General features: G+C 46.1%; 1 protein-coding gene across 1 annotated transcript in view; it reads left to right on the plus strand.

The window, feature by feature from the left end:
• Positions 1 to 6859: 6859 nt before the first annotated feature.
• Arfgap3 (ARF GTPase activating protein 3) overlaps positions 6860 to 22915 on the plus strand; it is a 44752-nt gene continuing 28696 nt past the window's right edge. Inside the window, exons 1-4 of the mRNA XM_027954617.2 lie at positions 6860 to 7020; positions 11731 to 11849; positions 19848 to 19920; positions 22735 to 22866. Of these exons, the coding sequence (XP_027810418.1) occupies positions 6952 to 7020; positions 11731 to 11849; positions 19848 to 19920; positions 22735 to 22866 (393 nt within the window). The 5' untranslated portion in view covers positions 6860 to 6951. The remainder of the gene's footprint in view (positions 7021 to 11730; positions 11850 to 19847; positions 19921 to 22734; positions 22867 to 22915) is intronic.

A 22915-nucleotide genomic window follows, 5' to 3' on the forward strand; every position in this document is an offset into this window, starting at 1 on the left:
CTGGCCCAAGTGGGTGGGGACATTATGGACAAGGAGGATCCAAGGAGAGGGACACAGGCCAGCGTGACATCTCAGCCTGAGCTGATTCCCAAGCAAGGGCAGGAAGGATTAGGGGGTGGCCAGGTGGTAGAGGGAAAGGTGTCTTCCAGGGGTGAACAGGCTTCTTGGGTCACTGATGAGCTGCATGTCATCAGACAAACCCCTTCATCTCCCTGACCCTTGGCTTCCTTGTCTGGAAAATGAGAAGTGGTTTGTACCTGTCTTCCCTCATGGTCCCCGAGGTCAAGGACGCTGTGTATGGAGGCTGTCTCCACCCCACAAACCACCCCAGGCCGGTCATACCCAAAACATGCAAGTCCCAGTGGAGATGCCAATCCTCCCCAACCAGCCGCTGGGCACCAAGGGCACCTCTAGCCGTGAGGAGCAGCCCAGAAGGCGTCTGCACTGTCCCCACCACTGACAAAGGGTTTATCTTCTCTGAAGCTTCATGACGATGAGCAGTCCTACAAAGACAGAAAAGCCACGTCACTGTTGATGAGCGTCACCGTGAGGTCATATTCCCTGCACTCAAATTTGGATCCAATTGTGTGACATTAGCTGTGTGACCTTGAATAAAGCACTTGATTTTTGTAAGGCTCGGTTTGCTCATCTCTAAAATGGGAACAACAGTAGTAAGCATCTGCGTTTCGCTCTGCGCCAGGCCCTGTTCCAAACTCTTTAACATTCGTTAACTCCTTTAACCCTGGCAGCAACAGCATGAACTAGGGAATGTTAGGATCCCCGTGTTTGTAGGTGAGGAAACTGAGGCACAAGAGGTTAGGTAACTAGCCCAATGTGTGACAGCTATTGCACAGCAGAGCTACGGTTCAGACCCAGGCCCTCACCTATGAGGGCCCCTGCCTGAGCGGTACAGCAGATGGCCCTCTGCCTGCATGTGCTGTGCCTACCCAATGTCACCTCCCACAACTGGAGTTACCACACTTACTGAACTGCCTGACTTGAAAGGCCCCTCCTGTGCCCTCAGCCCCTCACCACAACACAGCCACACGCCCTGTCACTGCTGGTTTTTCTCCCCCGAGGAAACTTTCGAGGCAGGGACAAGAACATCTTTCACCCCAGTGTCCAGAAGGCTGAGCTGAAAAGAAAGAGGAAATAAGTTTAGGCCCATCCTGTGAAAACCAAATTATATGACTTTAGGCCTCTTCATATCCTGTGGGAAGGACCAAGAAAAGAACAAGTGAACTAAATAAGTAACGTCATTCTTTTTGAGGAAAGGACACCTAACTGACTGTGGGCCAAAACTCAGGTGCAGAACGGAACCGGGAGGCAGGCCTGGAACAGTGCCCGGGCCAGAGGTAGAGGATCGAGGGAGCCCGAGCCCTGGGCCTTCAGATCACCAAGGCCGCATGATGCACTGAATCATGGGCTGCACAAGACCGCTCCCAGGTGAAGGCACCTGGCCGTTCCTCCCCGCTCCTGCCCTCTGGATCTTCTCACACAGCAATCAAGAGTCTCTTCATTACCCAAGAAACAAAGGCTCAGAGGGAATTTGGAAATTTAATAAAAAGAAGCAGCAACACAGTCAAGTCATTCAAGATTCTGACATCCAGAGGTCACATTGCTGACATTCAATGGTCGTCTTTCCCGTTTTTCATGTGTTTTCCTTGTTGTCATTGTCACCTCCTGTATGTGTCTTACATAATTGGGACAGTATTACAAATGGAGAATCTCATCCCCAGCCTTTCTCGCATCCCTAAGCACGTGTCCACTAACGCACTGATATTCCCCACTCCCACATCGCCGAGCACTTGCTTTAGTTCCTATTTTTATTTTCATTCTAAGGTAATTCACACATAATAAAACGCTCCTGTGCCAGTGTAGAATTCGAGTTTTGACAGAACACACACTTGTGTAACCACCACAATTAAGATACAGAACTATTTCCACCCATGTCTATGCCATCCTTTACGTCCCCAGTCTCTTGAAACCACTGACCTCTTTTTTGTTTATACTTTTGCCTTTTCCAGAATGTCATATGAGTGGAATGACATCATAGTTAGCCTTTGAGGACGGTCTTATCTTCTTTCACTTCACATAATTCATTTGCAATTCATCCATGCAGTTTAATGTATCAATATTTTGCTCCTTCTTATTCTTGGGAGTTTCCACAGAAGGAATGTAGCAGAATTCATTAATCCAGTTGAAAGATATTTGGGTTGTTTTTAATGTTTCCAAATAAAGCATAACCGATTGAAAATACAACTGTTATACACATTCAAGTACAGGTCTGTGTATCCATTCGCTTTAATTTAACTTTCCAATTATTTTTGCTGAAATTGCAAATATTACAGTAATAAAGATATTCCAAACCATTTATCCCTTAAAGAAGGAAATGCGTCAGCTTCTACTTTTACTTCTTATCAAGTGTTATGTAAATATTTTATCTTTTAAAATGGGATATTTGTGCATTTCCAAGTGTGCACTGTCTGAATACATACGGGTTGACACAAGTCACGAGTCTGGTCCCAATTCAGTTGATTGGTTTTCAAATGTTTCTGACCTACACAGAAGTGACGTGTCTAAGAGACACGTGTTCATTTTTTTCTTTCAGAACTGAAGTCCATGGGCGTTGTCCTCCAGGGGCAAGGAACACAGGCTGTACTTATCCTCCCTTGTGATTCATCCTGGGACTGTCTAGGCACGTCTAGTTTTCCTTCAGGGAAGCATTTGGCTCTCAGCAGGCCCTGGCTGAACTGTGAATAAACTCAGGTTGTGACCCTGCCAGGAGGTCCTCACCTGGGTGAGCAAGGACAGTTCCACAGGAAGCAATGTGGTCAGTGGGCCAAGCCTTTCTTTTAGAGGGAGAGGGGCTGACATTGTTATGTCATGTGCACATACGAATACGTAACAAATCCCACTGTTGTACACTGTCACACACAAGAAAAAAAATGAAAAATCAAAACCAAAACAAAAAAATCTTCTTACGTTCTTTTTATCCCTCGTTTCTCAAATATCGTCCCATGCGCCTTTTCTTTCTTCTCTATTATTCTTACTATTCATTGCTACTTTTGAAAGACCCATCTTCCCACTTACCCAGGCAGAAATGAGTGAGGACTCAGGACACCAGATTCACAATGAAACCTCACATCTGCACCACCCTGGGGCATTGACCTTAGAGAAAAATCTCTTTAATAAAGTTCCATACCTGTCAGAATACAAGTGCTCCACAAGAAGGACAAGACCCAGTAGAACAGGTCCTCCTATGAAAAGTTCTCTTTAGTTCCTCAAAAGAGTAACTTTCTCTCCTGTGGTTTTCTGAATCTCATTTATAGTCCTTACCACAAGGTGCAATATTTAGTGGATGCTGTTTCTCCCACAAGGATCTTCCTGAAGGTCCTGTACATGGAATGATACAGTATGTAGATTTAGGTGACTGGCTTCTTTCACATAGTGTAATCCTTTTGGGATGTATTCATGTTGCTATCAGGTTTCTTTATTTTCATAAATTTTATTTGTTTTTTGATATATATGACAGTAGACTGCATTTTAAAAATATTTTTTAGTTGTAGATGGACACAATACCTTTATTTATTTGTATGTGGTGCTGAGGATTGAAACCAGTGCCTCCCATGTGCCAGGCAAGTGCTCTGCCACTGGGCTACAGCCCCAGCCCCATTAGAGTGTATTTTGGCATATCATACACACATGGAGTATAACTTATCCTATTTATGATTCCATTCATGTGGTTGTTCATAATGTGGAGTTTCACCGGCCGTGCATTCACATATGAACATAGGAAAGTTACATCCAATTCATTCTACTGTTCTTCTTATTCCTACCCTCTTCTCTTCCTTTATTCTTCTTTGTCTAATCCAATGAACTTCTATTCTCTCCCCACACAGGTTCCTTTATGTTTTAGTAGTCTGTGTAAATATACCAGAATGTGTTTATCCACTCCCTGGGTGATGGACACTCAGAGTTTCCAATGTGGCGCAATGTATGAGAGTTCTAATGGTTCCACAGCCTTGCCAAAACTTGGTCTTGCAAATTTTAAAACTTTTAGCTATTATAATAGGTATATAGTGGTATCTCCTTGTTGTTTTAATTTATATTTCTCTAATGACTAATGAGGTTGAATATCTTTTCATGAGCCAATTACCACCTCTATATCTTCTTTGGTAAAGTGCCCTTTTTTAATATTTTATTTTTTAACTATAGTTGGACACAATAACTTTATTTTATTTATTTATTTTTGTGTGGTGCTGAGGGTCAAACCCAGGGCCTTGCACGTGCTAGGCGAGTGCTATACCACTGAGCCACAACCCCAGCCCCCCCATAAAGTGCCCTTTTTAAAAAAAATCATTTGGGGCTGGGATGTAGCTCAGTGGCGATGTGTCTGCCTTGTATTCGCAAAGCCCTGGGTTCGACACCCAGTTCCAAAAAAGAAAAAAAAAAAAACCCACCAAAAAAATACAAGATTAAAAAAAATCATTTGTTTTGCTATTGCTTACAAGTCCTTTATCAGATATGTTGTGCAAGTGTTTTCTCCTAGTCTTCATTTTCTTTGCAATTTCTTCTGGAGAAGAGAATGTTAAAATACGATATTTCGCCTATATTTTCTTCCTCTTCTTCTTCCTTCCTTCCTTTTTTTTTTAAGAAGACAAAAAGTTTTATTTGGGGCTATCAGTTTCAGAGGTCTCAGTCCATAGATGGCCAACTCCATTACTCTAGGCCTGAGATGAGGCAGGCATCTTGGTGGAAGGACATGGCAGAGAAAAGCAGCTCAGGACATGGCAAACAGGAAGCAGAATTTTGGTAACTACATATTACCAAACCTAGGTCTATGATCCTTTCAAGTTAATCTTTTTTTTCTTCCTTCCTTTCTCCCTCTTTTTTCTTTCTTTTCTCCTAAGTAGGTGGGGCTACAGGTACATACAGCTGCAGCTGGCTTTCAAATTAAGTTTTCATATGATTATGAAGAATGAGTTGAGGTTTATTTTATTTTTTGCATATGAATGACCAGTTGTACCATTGATACAAACACTATACCCTTTCCATTGAATTACCTTGGAACCTCCATGGAAATCAATCAAACTAACCTTTAAGAATTCGTTAAAATTTTAGCTATTTCCTAATGCCACCTTCTATGGCAGACACCTTCTTCTCTGCTCTGCCACTGGTGAAAAGTTCTCATGGCCTAGTTCTCTGAAACTCCACTTCCTTGGTTGTCTTGAAATCTCAGCTCTCTGGTGGGCTCAAGAGAATTACTATGATTTCGTAGAATATTAGCCTTCTCTCATTATTATTTTATAGTTTTCTACAAGCCCATTCCACAAATATTTACTAAATATGCAGCGTGTGCAAGGCATTGTTCTAAATGTTGGGGACAGAGACGCTGACAAAGCATTTGACCTCAAGAAATTTATATTCCATTGAGAGGAGGCAGACAGTCAAGCAAATAAAATACTACATACTATTAGGTGGCAATAAGTTCCATGAATATTTAAGCACAGAGAGAAAATAAAATGAAGGTTGTATAAATGGCACCTGCCTACCTCCTTATTAATGTAGATTCTGTCTACATTTCATTGCCCTTTTAAAATTACCCTCGAGAATCTCTGGAGTGGAGCATGGACAAATACTCCACCCTAATCTGGTATAACTTAGTAAGATCTCAGCTGCAAATAATAAATGGGACCATCGTTACTATCAGGAAAGACTGATCCTCATTAACATGCCAGGCATTCTATATAGAGTCAAACTGGCACCAAAGGGGCACAAACTACTCGGTTATATACTATGAATGTAAGGAATAATTTTCAAGCAGAGCTGTCTGCAAAAGTAATGCACTGTTCTGGAAGGTGGTAAATTTTTCCTTCCTTGGAAAAGGTCCAGCCCTGGGCGTGTGAATCCGCCACTTCCCCGCAGGGTCTCCAGGCAGCATTGCCAGCTTTGGGAGTGGAAGGGTCCCCCAGGGCCTTTCTACAACTGCACCCAGAAGCAGCTCTTGGGGCTGCTGGGCAGATGCTTTGTCTGGAACTTCCTCGTGGAGACGAGCTTTTAGAGAAGGAAAGTAACTTGACCGCGGAGCTCGGAAGCACCTGGATGAACTGGGACCGGCGCCCAGGTATTGTACTTGACGGCAAAACCTGTTAGTTCCCACAGGGGCCCCAACCTCGGGCCGCGTTTCCCAGCGTCTCCCCAGCCACCTCAGTTCCAACCTCTGGCTAAAAATGCCAGCAAACGGTGGGGTGGCGCCCACGGGGCGGAGGCTACAAGTCAAGCTTCTGTCCGGGGTCTTCCTGGCTGGAGGTGCACGTTGGGCCTCTAGGAGGACCACGACGTCCTCACTGACGTGACACCAGGCTTGAAAAGAACTAATTTTCCAGCACAGATTTCCACTTGAAGCTTAGCTTATGCAGGAGCAGGAAAATTAAAAAAGAAGGCGACGGCGACAACCGGTGTGAGGGCTGCCCTTCCCTTCCCCCAACTCCTTTGCCATTTGCAGAGCTACATCTGCCACTCTCATGAGAAGGCCGCGAGAAGACTTTGGCCTCGTAAACAGCCCGCAGGCGAAACGGCGACCACCCAGCTGAAATGCTGGGGCATGCGGGGACGTGCGCGTGAGAGCCCCAGCCCCGGAAAGCCTCGTTCCGCCACACCGCGTGCAGACGCGGGGTGCCGAAGGCGGGAGAACGCAGGCAGAAGGCGCGCGACCCTCCTGCGCACGCGCGTGCGGCGCCGGGGGCGGGGCGGGGGCGGGGCGGGGCCCGCGGGAGCCCCTAGGAAGGCGCGCGGCGCGTGCGCTCCGGCCGTGGGCGGGGAGGTGGGTGGGGCCTCCGTCGCGCGCAGCCCCGCCCCTCGGCTCCGTCAGCCTCCAGGAGGCGGCAACCGCTCCTGGTCGGTCCTTCCCGGTCGGTGGGGCCCCTGCACCTCGGGTCTCCGGTGACGATGGGGGACCCCAGCAAGCAGGACATCCTGACCATCTTCAAGCGCCTCCGCTCGGTGCCCACTAACAAGGTAACGGCGCCTGGCGTGTTCGGGCCTGCCCGGCTTCCCCGCGGGATACCGCGGGCGGCCCCTGCGGGCGCCTTGGCCAAGGCCGTGGGAGGAGGAGCCGGCCCGGCCTGTGACACGTCGCACTGTGGAGCCGCGGCAGCGGGGCCTCGCCCGGGTCCGGAGGCGCGCCGCTCCCAGCCCCCGCCAGGGAGGGGTGGGGAGGGGGCGGTGCGGGGGGGGGGTGGTGGTGGAGGCCCGGGCCAGGCACATGGGGGTCCTGCCGGGTGGAGACCAGAGCACCTGAGGGCTCCGACGTGGGGGCCCGGGCCAGGCACCTGGGGGCTTCTGGGAGGTCTAGGCCACAGCACCTGAGAGCTGCGACAGAGGGCAGAGGCTGGGCACCTGGTGGTCCTAGGAGGAAGAGACCAGAGCACTTGGAGGTTCCTAGGGGATGGAGGCCAGAACACATGAGGACTCCAACCGAGGGCAGGGGCTGGGCACCTAGGCTTCTGCTCCCAGAAGGGGGGCTTCTTGGAGGTGGAGGCCAGAGCACCTAAGGGATCGACAGAGGGCTGGGTCTGACACCTGGGGGTCCTGGGAGGAAGAGGCCAGGGCATCTGTGGGTTCCTGACACTTGATCAGAGGGGTGGGTAGTGGACAAATATGAGTTGCCAGGTCTGGGGCCAGCTCCTAGGGCGTCTCTGAGAAGAGCTGGGAGCATACATTAATCATACTAGGGCTGCTGCAAGTGGAGGGCTCAAGTGACACAAGGGGCCCCTGGACCTAGCAGGTCCCAGGGGTCAGAAACTCCAGCTGGTAGAACTGGGTACTGGGAAAGCATGGCTCCCCCTTCACTGTGTTCCAGGGAATTGGGGGAAGCCCTTGGAACCTCTTGGTTCACTTTGTTCCTGAGTGGCAGCCTCAGGTTCCCTTTCCAGTAACGCTGCTAAGCCATCTCTCAGTGGCTTCCCACTCTTTTCCATTCCTAAGGAATCCCACCACAGACACTCTCTTTCCTCCCTTTGGCTCTCTGTGGAGATAGGGAACCCCCCCAACACACACTCCTTTTTTTTTGTCTCCAGGGTTCTCCCCCACACCTCGTATAACTTTCAGCATCTAGCTGGAGGTATAATGATGACACATGGGGCTAAGGTGACACCTTCTAAGGATCACAAGGAGAGTGGAAGCTGCAGAGTGCAAAGGGCTGTCCTGTCACCCCACCCTTCCTGGGACAGTTCTATCTGGGGGTCCCCACTGTCACCCAAAGGGAACAGCTGTTAATAAGTATGCTTATGAGCTCTAATGTGATGGCATAGAAAGTTTCTGAATTTTACAAAATTTAAGTGTTTTATATCTTTTTATTTATTTATTTATTTTGGTACCAGGGATTGAACCCAGAGTATATCCCCAGCCCTTTTTTGGGGGGAGGGGTTTGGATACCAGAGATTAAATTGAGGGGCACTCGACCACTGAACCACATCCCCAGGCCTATTTTGTATTTTATTTAGAGACAAGATCTTGCTGAATTTCTTAGAGCTCACTTCTGCTGAGGCTGGCTTTGAAATCGGGATCCTCCTGCCTCAGCCTCCTGACCTGCTGGGATTATAGGCGTGGCCCCAGCACCCAGTCCTTTTTATGTTTTATTTTGAATCAAGGTCTCACTAGGTTGCTGAGGGTCTTGCTAAGTTGCTGAGACTGCCTTGAACTCACAATCCTACTGTCTCAGCTTCCCAAATCGCTGGGATTACATGCGGGCGCCACTGTGCCCAGTACATTTTAAATCTTCATTGTGGAAGGGAGATTTATTTTGATAGACTAAGAGAAATGAGGAAGGAAGTAGTTTATTGGGGGCAGTGTCTGTTTGATGTATGAGAATGAGAGGAGAAAGGCTCCAGGAACTTTCCAGTGCCCATTTCTTACTTTTCAAATTCAGATTGATCTATTTGTAATCATGGTTACTGCATTACTAGACAAGACTGAATCTGCAGTTAGCAAAGTGGAAAATATTTTTATCTGCTTTATCTCAGAACACATCAAGATGTATTCTCTTTGATTCAATTCATCAAAGGGAAAGGATGAAGTCTGTCATTATACCAAGAGATAATTTTGAGGGATTTGTGTAGACTTATAAATTATCTAGACTCTGTTATTCTAGCTCTGTTACCTAGGGCAGGTTACTTGACCACTTTGTGCCTTATTTCCCTCATCTGAAAAGGAGGATATGAATTAAATCTAATTCAAGGACTGTTGTAAGTATTAGATGAGATGGGACATTTGGAGCAATACATGCATGTACTAGTATCCCATAAATGTCAGCTATTTTAAATTTTTTATCATGAAGAACATACCATTGGAAATTTTTATATGTTCTATAATAAAATTTTAAAACAATTTGCAAAAATATATTCTGGTAATGTTTCACAGTAGTTTATTTTATTTCTTGATCATTGGCTTGAAACCATTACCTGAACAAAAATGAAAAACAATTTTAATGATGTGGAAGAGTCAGACAACAATAAGCATTTTTAAAATGGAGTTTTATAAAAGTTCTAAGATATTAATGAAAGGCAGTTAAACAACTTGGTTTACTTTTAGGATATGGAATCCAATATTTTCCCCTTATATATGATAGAGATCTACTTTGCACCAGCATGGTTGTGCGTGCCCATAGTCCTTGTCACTCGGGAGCTTGAAGCAAGAGGATCTCTTGAGCCTGGGAGTTTAAGGCCAGCCTGGCAACAGAGTGAGAGGCCAGCTTAAAAAAAAAGATTAGCTGGATGCAGTGGTCCATGCTATAATCCCAGCGACTCCTGAGACTGAGCCAGGAGGATCACAAGTTCTCAGCAATTTGGCAAAACCCTTGGTAACTTAGCAAGACCCTTCTCAAAATAAAAAATAAAAAGAACTAGGAGTGTAGCTCAGTGGTAAAGTGCCCCTGCATCCAATCTCCAGGACCAAAAACCAAACAAATAAAAAAAGAACAGTGCAGTCCCTTCTCTGGGAGCGCTGGGTTCTGTTCACAGAGGAGATCAAGGCAGCACTGAGAGTGCTAGACCTATTTCTCTAGCTGCCTTCAGACCTCCACAGGACCCAGCCCTCACTCACACACTGTTGCCCCGTGTTTGTCCATTTAATAGTAGCCACTCTGTGCCAAGCTTGGTGCTAAGCTCAGGAGAACAAGATAGACACGGCCCCGCCCCCTGCAGCTGCAGTTTAGTGATTCCTCAGGTCTGGGTGAGGGGTGGGCGGCAGATGCCACAATGCTAAGAACCCACTGCCATCTTCTTATAGCCATCCTTGCCACCATTCAGAAGTAACTCTCAAACTCTCCTGCTAAGAGCTACACACACCAAACCTCTGCTGTCCCCTCCTTCCACAGGGCATGTCCTAAGCAGGCTTTTGCCACTCACTGTACTGGAGATCCCAGGTGCCTCCTGGACCCTGTCGAGAAAGCCTCCTGCACTCCAGCTCTGCTTGCTAAGACAGTCGTATAACTCATTGTCTTGCCTGCTGGACCCTGGCTCCATGTGGGCAGACACATCCTGAATCACCTTTGTGGGTCCACTTTGTGTGTGCCGGGGATAGTACTGGATAGCAAATGACAGCATACATCAGTTGACAGCAATGTGGTGTCACAGCCAGCCTCTGGAAGCAGCGCACTTTCAACAGTCAGTCACGCTGTTTGGTGCCCCACAGGAGAGACTCCCTCTTGAATGGCTGTTACTTCAGGGCAGTTTAATGTCATGTTTGTCTCTCTCACTACACAGTGAGCTTTTCAAGACCAGCATGGGGCCTTGCAGGAAATAGAACCGAGTATTTATTGGTGGAATCTGTGATGCTATCAACTCCTATGTGCCTCGGCACCTATCATGTTGCTGTTGCTGTGTGTCAGATTACCCCCAATGAACATTTGAACATATGTTCTCTCGCACAGGGTCTGATGGCCAGGAGTGGGGACAGCTTAGCTGGCTGGTTCAGTCCTCTGAGCGTCTCTTCAAGTGGTGTGGGCAGGTCTCTACTCCCCCGGCTGTTGAACCAGCCTTCACCCCAGTTGCTTGGCACCTGAGCCTCTCTACCAGGCTATCTGAGTGTCCTTGAGATAGGGCTGCTTTACCCAGAGCTAGTGATCCACTCATGGTGGGAGAGAAGGACCTTGAAAGCAACACGCCATCATTTCTGCCATATTCTGTGTGTCACACAGATCAATTTGGTAAAGTGAGAGTGGAGATTACATGAGGGTGGGGATCACTGGGACTGTCTGGCTACCCCTGGCTGAGGAGAGAAGGAACACATGGAGGACCTACCATGTGAGATACAGCCCCTGCCCAGTGATGGTGAGAGTGGAGCATGTCCAGCAGTCCACATCCCTGGGCAAGACTCGTTTACATGATTACAGGGTCCTTGTTGAGGCTTCCTGGAGTAATAATTGAGATGGCCTACAAGCCTCGTTCTCCACTACGTTCAATGCAGAGTGTTACACGTACATAATAATATAGTTTGATCTGTATGTTCATCTAACTATAATAATAGCATAATTAATATACTTAGATCTAATATAAAAGGAGTGGAAATTTGAGAGTTTTAAACACCTAAATAAAACATTCTCTAATAACTGAAGTTTAGATTGTGAAGGTAACACAACTTTCAGGCCAGTCCTGCGCTATACCCTGCTGGTGACTCATCTGGCTAATACAAATTAATTAATAACTGAATTTAACATTTTTATTTCAGGTGTGCTTTGATTGTGGTGCCAAAAACCCCAGCTGGGCAAGCATAACCTATGGGGTGTTTCTCTGCATTGACTGCTCAGGGTCACACCGGTCACTTGGTGTTCACCTGAGTTTCATTCGGTAAGTGACTGTTCCCTTGCTGGGTGGCAGAGATTCCATTGTTATGTTGGGTCTTCCCCCTTTTTTCATTATGTTTGCTCTGACATCACGCAAGATGGCAGGGTGATTGTGAGATATAGAGATTGAGTCTTATGTCCCTCAGTAACCTGGTAACTCGGGTATCATCTACAGAGGAGATTTTGTCAGAGACACGAGGCTGTGACTGTGACAACCAAGTCAAAATGGAGGCTGTGACGCAACATTTCCTTCCGTCCCTTTATTAGTGGGAGGTGCACACTCTTGGGAGAGGGCTTCAGTGCTGTGGGTCCCTCCTACACACCAAGGAGGGCGTTCAGGTAAGGCCCCTTATATCAGGGTGCCACTTCCCACGTCCCCTTCTGGCTTTGGCTCCCAAGGACACTGATAGCCCAGAGTCCGAGTAAGTGATTTTCATTTGACTTTAGTAACGATTTCAAATATTTATAACATGAGCCTCTCTGCTCTCTCCCTGAGGACGTGGGCCACGCTGCGGCCTCTGCCAGTCATCTTCCACTTCTTGCAGTATGGCTGGAGCCACTGTGGGACCTCTGTGTGCACCAAAGAGAGGCGCCCCCTCTCCACAGAGAGCCCACAGTGGGAGGCGGGAAGGGCCACCCTATGAAGCAAAATAAATTGAAATAAAAAGTGGAAAAGTGCCTCTGTCCAGGCTTAAGGTCTGGAGCTGAGCAAGGTCTGCACGTCAGTGGCCGCGGCCTTTGCCAGGCCCCTCTTCAGGGTCCATGGAGCAGCCACGGCTCAGGTCTCTGGAGGAGTCACCTCCGCCAACCAGCTCACCCACTTCCCTGTCACCTCTTTTTCCAAGGAAAGAACCTGCTGGGCAGGCTACTTGGAATCACGGCAGTTTTATTCTCTACTATGACTTAAGGAGTATTGATATGATGTGATTGCTGTAACAGAGCGAGTGTTCCTGTCGGATTAAAATCTGTGATAACTCCTAACGACATTTTATGTGGTGGCACAAAAACCTAGGAATAATCACAGCATAGCATTCTTTTTTCATATATTAAAATACCTTACTAGTGCATGGAGTTATTTTAGAAACCAGCTTGTAAAAGCACTGTCGGTTAAATATATATAGCTATATAATTCTGGATAATTATTTATAAAGGCAGTTATTTTGTATTCTTGTGGTTTCAGAGTATCTATTATTTTCTTCTTTTTTTTTCCTTTTTTCTTACACTTTGGTTACAAAATATTTTGAATATACTATCCTGTTCTTGTCTCTTTTGTAAATATTGAGGGATTTAGTTGCCATGGCAAGTTTATTTATGTATTAAAGGGTTTTTTTTATAGTAAAATACACATAACAGGCAACTTATCACCATTTTTAAGTGTACAGTTATGAGTTATTTAATACGTTCATGAGCCGGCTGTGGTAGCTCACATCTGTAGTCCCGGCTACTCAGGAAGCTGAAGTGGGAGGATCACTTGAGCCTATGAGTTCAAGACCACCCTGGACAACACAGTGTGACCCCATCTCTCAATCAATAGGTAAGTCAGTGAGTAAATGCCTAGATATGTACACACATTTATGATGTGCCACCAACGCTGCCAGCCGTCTCCCTCACTCTCAGTCTTGTAAAGATAACTCTATACCCATTAAACAGTAGCTCCCTATTTCCATCCCCCCTAGTCCCCGGCAATCACCATTCTACTTTCTGCCTCTATGATTTTGACTACTGTAAGTGCCTCATATGAGTGGAGTCAGAAGTATTTGTCTTTTTGTCACTGTGACTTTTTTGTCACTCAGTATAATCTATATTGGAATATAGGTCAGAATTTCCTTACTTTTTAAGGCTGAATAATATTCCATTGTATGTATGTACTGAAACCAGAGTTCCAGATGAAACCAGTGTTCTGCTTCTGTCCATGGGTGGAGGCTGCTTGAGTTGCAGGCCTGTGCAGCCCAGGAGCCTTTGTTAGTGTTAGCACCTGTTAAAGCAGAGGATGTCTGCAGCGTCAGCTCCAAGCATTGCAACTGGCAAAGCTGGATTCTCCTCCACTACCACCAAGCAGCATGTTATAGTGCTAATGGCGGGCCATGCCCCCAGTGTTAATAGCCAGCCTCAGCCACCTGCCTGTCTCCTCTTCCCTGGTTCTTGTCTTGTGAATTTGAAGAATGAAATCCATGGTTGAGGAAGGGTGAGCCTAAAAGAGTAGGATTCATTCAAGTGAGAAGCAAAGAGACCGAGCTCCGGCAAGAGCAGGCCTGCAGGGTTGCCACTTAAATGTGCTAGTCTAGGGGTGCCGAGCGATAGCTGTGCTGATCAGGTCTTGGTACACTACCCAGGCTATTGGTCAAAATCTGTGCTAAACAGGTATTGGAAAAGGTTAAGCCTGCGGGTTAGCCCTCGAGTCTGCAGCCTTCGCTCAGGTCTGCCCCACTGTCCTGTCTCCCTTTTCCAGCTGGACAAAGGAGTTGACGGGAAGGTTTGGAAGGTTAACTTCATGGAGTGGCCTTTACATTAAAGAAGCCTTACTCCGGGGCTGTTCCCTACCCTGCCTTATTCAGTACTACATTGTGCTTGTCCATCGAGCATGGATAGACCTTGAGCTGCTTCCACATCTCAGCTACTGTGAACAGTGCTGCCATGAACAGCATATGCAGATATCTCTTTGATGATAAATGTTTATTGTTAAAAAGAAAAAAAAATCTCTATAAGATTATAATCTGTTTTGAGGGGCTGGGGATGTGGCTCAAGCAGTAGCGCGCTCGCCTGGCATGTGTGCAACCTGGGTTTGATCCTCAGCACCACATACAAACAAAAATGTTGTGTCCGCCAAAAACTAAAAAATAAATATTAAAAAAAAATTCTCTCTCTCTCTCTCTTAAAAAAAAAAAAAAAAGAATCTGTTTTGAATTCCTTTGTGCACATACCCAGAAGTGGCATTGCTGGATCTGATGGTAATTCCACTTCTAATATCTTGAGAAGCTGTCATACTGCTTTTCACAGTGGCTGTTCTGCTTTCTATTCCCATCAGTAATGTACAAGGGCTCCAGTTTTTATGCATGCTCTCCAACAATGTCTTTCTTTTTCTTCTTTTTTTCCCCATCTCTGGAGATGGAACCCATGACTTCATGCGTACTATGCAAGCATTCTACCACTGAGCCACTCTCCACTGCAGTTTCCTAGTGATGTTGACATCTTTTCATGTGCTTATTGGCTATCTGTCTATCTTCTTTGAAGCATGTTTACCCAAGTTATTCAACTTTTTTTTTTTTTTTTGGGTACTGGGGACTGAACCCAGGGATGCTTTACCACTGAGCTACATCCCAGTCCTTTTTATCTATTATTTTGAGACAGGGTCTTGCTAAGTTACTGAGGATCTTGCTAAATTACTGAGGGTTGCCTTGAACTTGAAATCCTCCTGCCTCAGCATCGTGAGTCACTGGGATTACAGTTGTGCACCACTATACTCCACTCTTTGCCCATTTTAAAAATCAGGTTATTTTGGCTTTTTGTTGTTGAATTTTAGGAGTTCTGTATGTTTGGAGGATATTAATTCCTTATCACACATAAGATTCCCAGGTGTTTTCTCCTTTTTTGTTGTTTTTATTTTTAATTCTGTTGACAAGTCTTCTGATAAAAAAAATTTTAAGTTTCCATGAAGTTTGGTTTATCTGTTTTCCTTTTTGCCTGTGCCTTTGGTGCCATATCTGAGAAACCACTGCCAAATCCAATGTCATGATGCTCTCCCTCTTTTCGTATTTTCATAGTTTAGGTCCTACATTTATGTCTTTAATCCATGATGAGTTAATTTCTTGTTTATGGTGTGAGGTAAGAGTACAACTTCATTCTTTTGCACATGGATATTTAGTTTTGCCAGCACTGGTTGTTAAAAAGACTGTTCATTGCCCATATAACCAGATTTTTATTTATTTAGTTAGTTAGTTAGTTGCAGGGGCTTGAACCCAGGACCTTGCTCATGCGAAGCATGCACTCTGTGACTGAGCTACTCCTCCAGTCTAGATTTATTTTGATGTACTTTTCCCCAGATTGATAGCAGTTAACATATGGTGACAGCGTGCCCAGAGCACGTGAGGACTGGGCTTGAGACCAGAGGTGACTAGTACACTCCCTTTCTCTGCTGACGGTGTTCTTTCCCTCTTTCCCCCTGCCACTCCCTCCCATTATAATCTGGCCCCCCTCTTCCTCACCTCTAAAGCATACTGCCAGAGTACGCTGGTCCAGGAAGGCAGGCAGTTTTCTGGTATGTTCCTTGTTGAGGGAAGGACCGGCCTGGATCTGGAGGAGGCTGGATGGCAGGATCTGTTTGGGCTGGTGCAGGCTTCACCGCTAGTCTTTCAAAGGTCAGATAAATACATGTGTATGAATCATATTGCTTATGAACAATTCAAAAACAGCAATTAAAAATCAGTGCATAAGCAGAGGGCAATAGTCTAGGATGTGGACAAGAGAAGTCAAAGGTGAAAAGGTACTCAGCATGGGTTTGGGGTTTATTTGGGGGATGGCTATTCTTTAAATATTTTTATTGATGAAAAAAAAAAAAAAAACATTGCATACACTGGTTCATTGGAAAAAAGTCCCAAGCATCCCCGAAGTATATAAAGTAAGATGCAAAAGTCCCTCTTCTAGGATCCCCTCTCCCTTCTTCCTGCCCTGCCAGCCACACACACATTTCCCAGGCGTGGCCACTGTTCACAGTGTGTCATGGGAGGAGTGTTAAGTGGAGTTTGTTATTTTGTAAGTAGAATTTCAAGTCAACATTTTACAAAGGAAAAGTATAAACTATGGCTTTTGCCGGCAAACCAGGTGAAGGCAGGTTAGAAGCGTACAGAAATGGCAAGCTGGGCCAACTGAAGTGTCCCCAGTCCCGCCACCTCTGAGGGCTGGAACTCTTCACCTGTGTTTCTGGAATGCCCAAGTGTCAGGCTGCTCCGCTCCCTCTAGCTGTTTCTTCTCAGGTTTGCCTTTAAGTATTTCCTGAGCTTATGAAATGGGAGCCCCACACGATTCTGTGGGAGGGGGCAGGGGCTGGGGTGAGTACGAGGATGTCAGAAGGCAGACTGCAGAGATCTCCATGAGAACTGGAAACCAGCCCAGCTACCAGTCAGCCAGGTGCCTGCTCAGGGGACACTGGAGACCACCCTCATTGTGTTAGTATAGAAGGGGACACTTTCTTGACCCTGTATGAAACAGTTTCACACAAACAACCAGGTGCCCAGAAGCCATTCCTGAGCCTGTCTGTGAGTACACGTCTAGGTTAATTGTGTGCTTTATTCCCTTTTAAGTTTTGATTATATGAAAACTGTTCTGTTGACTTTGCAAGATCATTCTGATTTCATAAGCTTCTGAAATCTGTTTAAATCCTTTACTTAGAAAAAGTGCTGACTTTGGCAGCCTTAAGGGAAGCTGGTTTGTACAGTTTTTAAGGTTATATTTTGACTCAGGATTGTCGGGATTTGGGGACCCTGTGTTCTCGCTTACCTGAGAACAGGAGCCGTTGGGACACACACTTCTGTAGCCTTTCTTGCCTTCCTGCTTAACTTTCTTCTTCTTCTTTTTTTTTTTTAAGAGAATTTTATTTATTTTTCAGTTTTTGGCAGACACAACATCTTTGTTAGTATGTGGTGCTGAGGATCGAACCCAGGCCGCACGCAGGCCAGGCGAGCGCGCTGCTGCTTGAGCCACACCCCAGCCCCTTACTTTCTTCTTACACTCTCTGCTTTCACTTATCTCCTAATCTAAATTGAAGATAAGAAATTATCTGCAGGGAGTCCTGGCCTCCTGTGGGAGGAGGTGCTGTGAGCTCACGTTTCTTCCTAAGGCTCCTGTAGACATGTTCAGAGCCATCGTCACCAGAGACTCGGAGCTAGAAGTCCAGTGTTCTGACAGAGAATCCTGGCAGCTCAGCAGCTCAGTTCAAGAACAATTCATTCTTAGTTGTTGTTTTGTTTTTTTTTTTTAATAGTTGTAGTTGGACACAATACCTTTATTTTATTTATTTATTTATTGTTATGTGGTGCTGAGGATTGAACCCAGCACCTCACACGTGCTAGGCGAGCGCTCTACTGCTGAGCCACAACCCCAGCCCCTCATCCTTAGTTTTTATAGAACTGTATTTTTAAGAAATACATAGAGAGTTCTTGGGCTTCGTTTTTGTAAAGAGAACTTAGGACTAAAGTCACAGAGTCAGAGCAAGGCAGAGTAGGCAGGGCCTCACCTGAGGACACACGTTAATGCAGCCCATATTCAGCTACCTGTGATGGACGCCTCTGGCCTAGGAGCACTGGGGGAAGCTTGGGCCTGCCCCGTCTGGAGTAGGGTGTCCAAGCCACCAATGGCAATGGCGTTGAGGGACTTCCAGGCACAAGCTATTTATCAGGGCCAGGTCCACATACTCTCAGATATTAGCTTACTTCACTTCTACACCAACAGGATGAATAACACTGTCATCATTCCTACTTTGTAGATGGGAAAAGAAGGCACAGAGAGGTGAACGCTTCTCCAAGGTCACATGGCCAGCAAGAGGCAGAGTTGAGGTTGGCACTCTCAGTCTCTCCAGAGGCTGTGCTGTCAGCTGCTTCCCTGTGATACGGAGCGAGGTGGGGAGGTGGGGAGGTCACAGAGGGAGAGGATGTTCCTGAAAAGGTGGTGCCTAAGCAAGACCTTTCTGAGAGGGGTTCAGAAGAGCTAATTGCTTACTTGGTGAAAGGTGCATCGCCTGATCCTCTTCCTTTACCAACTCAGACTTTCTGAACAGAGGGGAGTTTTGCTTGTTTTGTTTTTATTTTAGAAGCCTATCTCTTACAAAGTGTGGTTTGATCTCTACGTTTTATACATGACCATGGAGTGCACTTGTCATTGTGTATTAGTATCTTGAAGTTTAACACTTACACAGTTAAATGACACCAGCAGACATAGGCATTAGCCAGGGGAGGGTAGCCCAGAGGAGATTCTGGTGTATCTGGGCATGCTTGTCCTCTCCCCTGCTGTCAGTGTGTGCAGCGTGCTCTGCCTCCTCCCATCATGATGGTGGGGGGCGGGCTGTGTTGGGGATGACAGGCCTGCCTTGCTCTTGCTCACGTCTGTGGACCTGGTACCTGGCCAGATGGATTACCATTAATCCTTTGGTGACACTGCGTCGTCAGTGCTCTGCACACTACTGCTTTTGCCCTCTCTGAGCTGATGTCACACTGGAGATGAAGATGTCAAGCATGGTGGGAGGAGGGGGGCATGCAGCTTGCACTTCAGGAGCCTGGCAACCTGCCTTTCCCCGCCTTCCTGTGGGTGGTAATGTCATCCACCTGATGATCACAGCATGCGCATCCTGCAGGCTCCTTCGAGGGTCACAGTTTGCAAGTAGATAGCTGACCTGAAGACATCCAAATGGCGTATCTATTTTGGGTAGAGATGTGTTACGAAATTTTAGCTTATAACCCCCTAAGGATGAGAGGCAAGCAGTTGGAGTAATTGCAGCAGCCCCAGGACCCTGACACATCTCTGTGCCCTATAGGAGATGACCTACAGGAGTCAGTGCCATTGGCCTGCCCATGGGCAGTGCAGAGGACAGCAGTCCACAGGGTCAGGGAGACCTTGGCTTCAGGGGCTGCTTAACTGTCCCGGCCAGAAGGCCTGATATCCTGAAAGTATGTATCCCTGTTAACACAGACTTCTGCAGGATCCTAAAGCCCAAGAAAACCTTGTTTTCAAAAGTTCGGTGATTTACCATTTGTGGTGGGGCACACCTGTAATCCCAGTGGCTCAAGAGGCTGAGGCAGGAGGATTGCAAGTTTGAGGCTAGGCTCAGCAACTCAGGGAGGCCCCAAGCAACTTAGTGAGACCCTGTCTCAAAATAAAAAATAAAAAAGGGCTGGGGATGTGGCTCAGTGGCTAGGTACATCTGTTTTTGATACCCCCCCCCCCAAAAAAAAAAGCTTAGTGATTTGATTCTAGCAATGAGAAGTATTAACATTTAGGAATATTTTTTGTTTAGATCTACAGAGTTGGATTCTAACTGGTCATGGTTTCAGCTGCGATGCATGCAAATTGGAGGAAATGCCAATGCCGTGAGTTCATTTCAGTCTTTTTCCTTCTTGCTTAGATTCCCTGGTAAAGAAGTTCAGCTCCTGTGTGCTTGGGAGGCCATATGGGCTAAGAGACAGACCTGGTGGGCTTATTTATGCAAAAATGTGTTGAACATCTGATTTAAGCAGAAAGCTGTTGGACAGAGAGCTGGGTATGCGCGACAGACAAGACCCCTCTCATGAGTAGAGAGTTGGAGCACACTGAAAGCTTAAACATCCACAGTGGGGCAGGAGCCGTGGTTCAGGACTGTACTTCCAGTGACTCTGGAGGCTGAGGCAGGAGAATCACAATTTGAGGCCAGGCGCTTAGCAACTTAACAAGGAGACCATGTTTCAAAATACAAAATTAAAAAGGGCTGAGGATGTAGCTTAGCAGTAAGGTGCCCCTAGGTTCAATTCCTAGTACCCTTCCCCCCCCCAAAATAAGTATATTGACAATAAAATAGCAGACATAAAATCTACATATTAAAAAACCTGTACTTTGCAACCAGTCTATGGCACATGCTTGTAAGCCCTAGGGACTTGGGAGGCTGAGGCAGAAAGATCAAGTTCAAGGTTACCTGTGCAATTTAGGGAGGCCCTCTCAGAACAAAAAGTAAAAGGGCTAGGGATATAGCTCAGTGGTAAAGTGTCCCAGGTTCAATCCCAATACAAAAGCATGTACATGTATTAGCAAAACCTGTGCAACAATAACAGCAGACGGATATCACATATTAACTTATAAATAGTAACTTCTATATAAAAGTAACTTTTAAAAAAATATTTATTTTTTAGTTATAGTTAGACACAATTTATTTTTATGTGGTGCTGAGGACCAAACCCAGGGCCTCACATGTGCTAGGTGAGCGCTCTACCGCTGAACCACAACCCCAGCCCCAAAAGTAACTTTTTTTTTAGTTGTAGATGCACACAATATTTTTGTTTTTATTTTTTAAGTTTTTTTATGTGGTACTGAGGATCCAACCCAGTGATTCATGCATGTGAGGCAAGTGCTCAACCACTGAGCTACAACCCCAACCCTATAAAAGTAACTTTTAAAAATGTTCAAATAAGGCTGGGTGCAATGGCATGCTCCTATAATCCCAGCAGCTTGAGAGGCTCAGGCAAGAGGATCGCGAGTTCAAAGCCAGCCTCAGCCAAAGTGAGGTGCTGGCTGGGATTGTGGCTCAGTGGTACAGCGCTCGCTTAGCATGTGCAAGGCCCTGGGTTCGATCCTCCGCACCACATAAAAACAAATAAGTAAAATAAAGATATTTAAAAAAAAAAAAAAAAAAGTGAGGTGCTAAGCAACTCAGTAAGACCCTGTCTCTAAATAAAATACGAAATAGGGCTGGGGGTGTGGCTCAATGCCCCTGATTTCAATCCTAGGTACCTCCCCCCCAAAAAAGTTCAAATAATTTATAGTTTTAAAAGAGTGCATAATATTTAAAATTAAATTCATATCTAAATTAGTAGTTTATAAAATGCCAGAATTCCTTAGGTCAATGTTTCTCATCCCGTTTTCATTATTACCACCTTAGCAGAAAAATTCCATTAACTTTGTTGTCTTAACTTGGATTGGATATTTCCTAATGAGGGAAATTAAGTGCTAAGGGACACAATCTGGTCAGGTAGGGGCGAGCCCTGGAGAGCCACAACCATTGCAGTAACCATTCCTTTTTCCCTTTGTGCCTCTTCATGTGTACACTAGGTGTCTCCAGCACCTTGTTAGAAACCCTTTCTCATTAGCACGATGCTCACAGACTCAATAGTGCTGCCCAAATTGCTGAGGGTTGGAGTCACCAGTCCTCCAGCTCACCCTTTCAGGTGTGCAGAGAGCAGCTCGCCCCCACCAGTGAACATACGGAGACAGGGAGTCTGGGAGAGGGGAGACGGCAGAGCTGCTGACTGGGCCTAGAACCCGTCTGCTTGGCTTTGAACCCCAGCTCTGCCCTTGCTGTCTGTCACCTTGGGCGCGTTGTTGAGTCCCTCTGTGCTCAGTTTCCTCACCTGTCCAGTGTAGTGGCAGTGGTGACCGCGTGATAGAGTGACTGTGAGCATTTGATGGGACAATGCCCATGCCCAGCTTTGGACAGGAACTGAGAGATGTGGACCGTCAGTACTGGCCCTGATCAGATTGGGTCATTGCAAGGACGGCCTGTGCCAGTCTCTAGAAGACCCGCTTTAACTAATACATGAGTTCTGTGATTCCTTTGTACGTGTGGACTCTCGTGAAGTGGTAAAGGCCGTTTCTTCTAATTGTTTGAACATTTGTGCTGTCACCTCACCTGTGCCGTTATCTCTGCTGATGAAGAAAGGGTGCTGCACAGGGTAGGGGTTCGCAGAGCACCTAACCAACTTGTCAAGACTTCTGATTTAATGAAGTCCAAGTTGGAATTGATTGCTCATGAATTAAAAATAGTTCTGAGACAAGAGGATCACAGGTTCAAGAACTTAGAACATGTCTCAAATAAAAAGTTTAAAACGGCAGGGCGTGTAGCTCAGTGGTAGAGTGTCCCTGGCTTCAATCCCAATACCAAAAAAAAAAAAAAAAAAACAAGCCCTAAGTAGAAAGCTCTCCCCTAAATAATGGCCATCATGGCAGTTGGTTATATGGAGAAATGAGAGCCAGTGACTTCATATTATAAAGCACATCTCACATCCAGTTTTATTGATGCATTATGTTACCTTTGGATTTTACAAGGGAAATTTATTTTAGAACTGTTGGTGGTGTTCAAAGTATTTTGGTCTTGGACCCCGGGTCATGTGGAACAGGGCTCTCGGTCATTTCTGTTACTCTGCCTGCTCTCCCTGCAGTCTTCCTTTTTCCATCAACACGGGTGTGCCACCAACGACACCAATGCCAAGTACAACAGCCGCGCAGCCCAGCTCTACAGGGAGAGGGTCAAGTCTCTGGCCTCCCAGGCTACCCGGAAACACGGCACCGATGTGAGTAGGCGAGTGTCTCTCCTGGACATGGTGCTTTCCCGGCACAGTA

The sequence above is a fragment of the Marmota flaviventris genome, chromosome 3 (genome assembly GCF_047511675.1).
Source record: "Marmota flaviventris isolate mMarFla1 chromosome 3, mMarFla1.hap1, whole genome shotgun sequence".
NCBI classification, from domain to species: domain Eukaryota; kingdom Metazoa; phylum Chordata; class Mammalia; order Rodentia; family Sciuridae; genus Marmota; species Marmota flaviventris.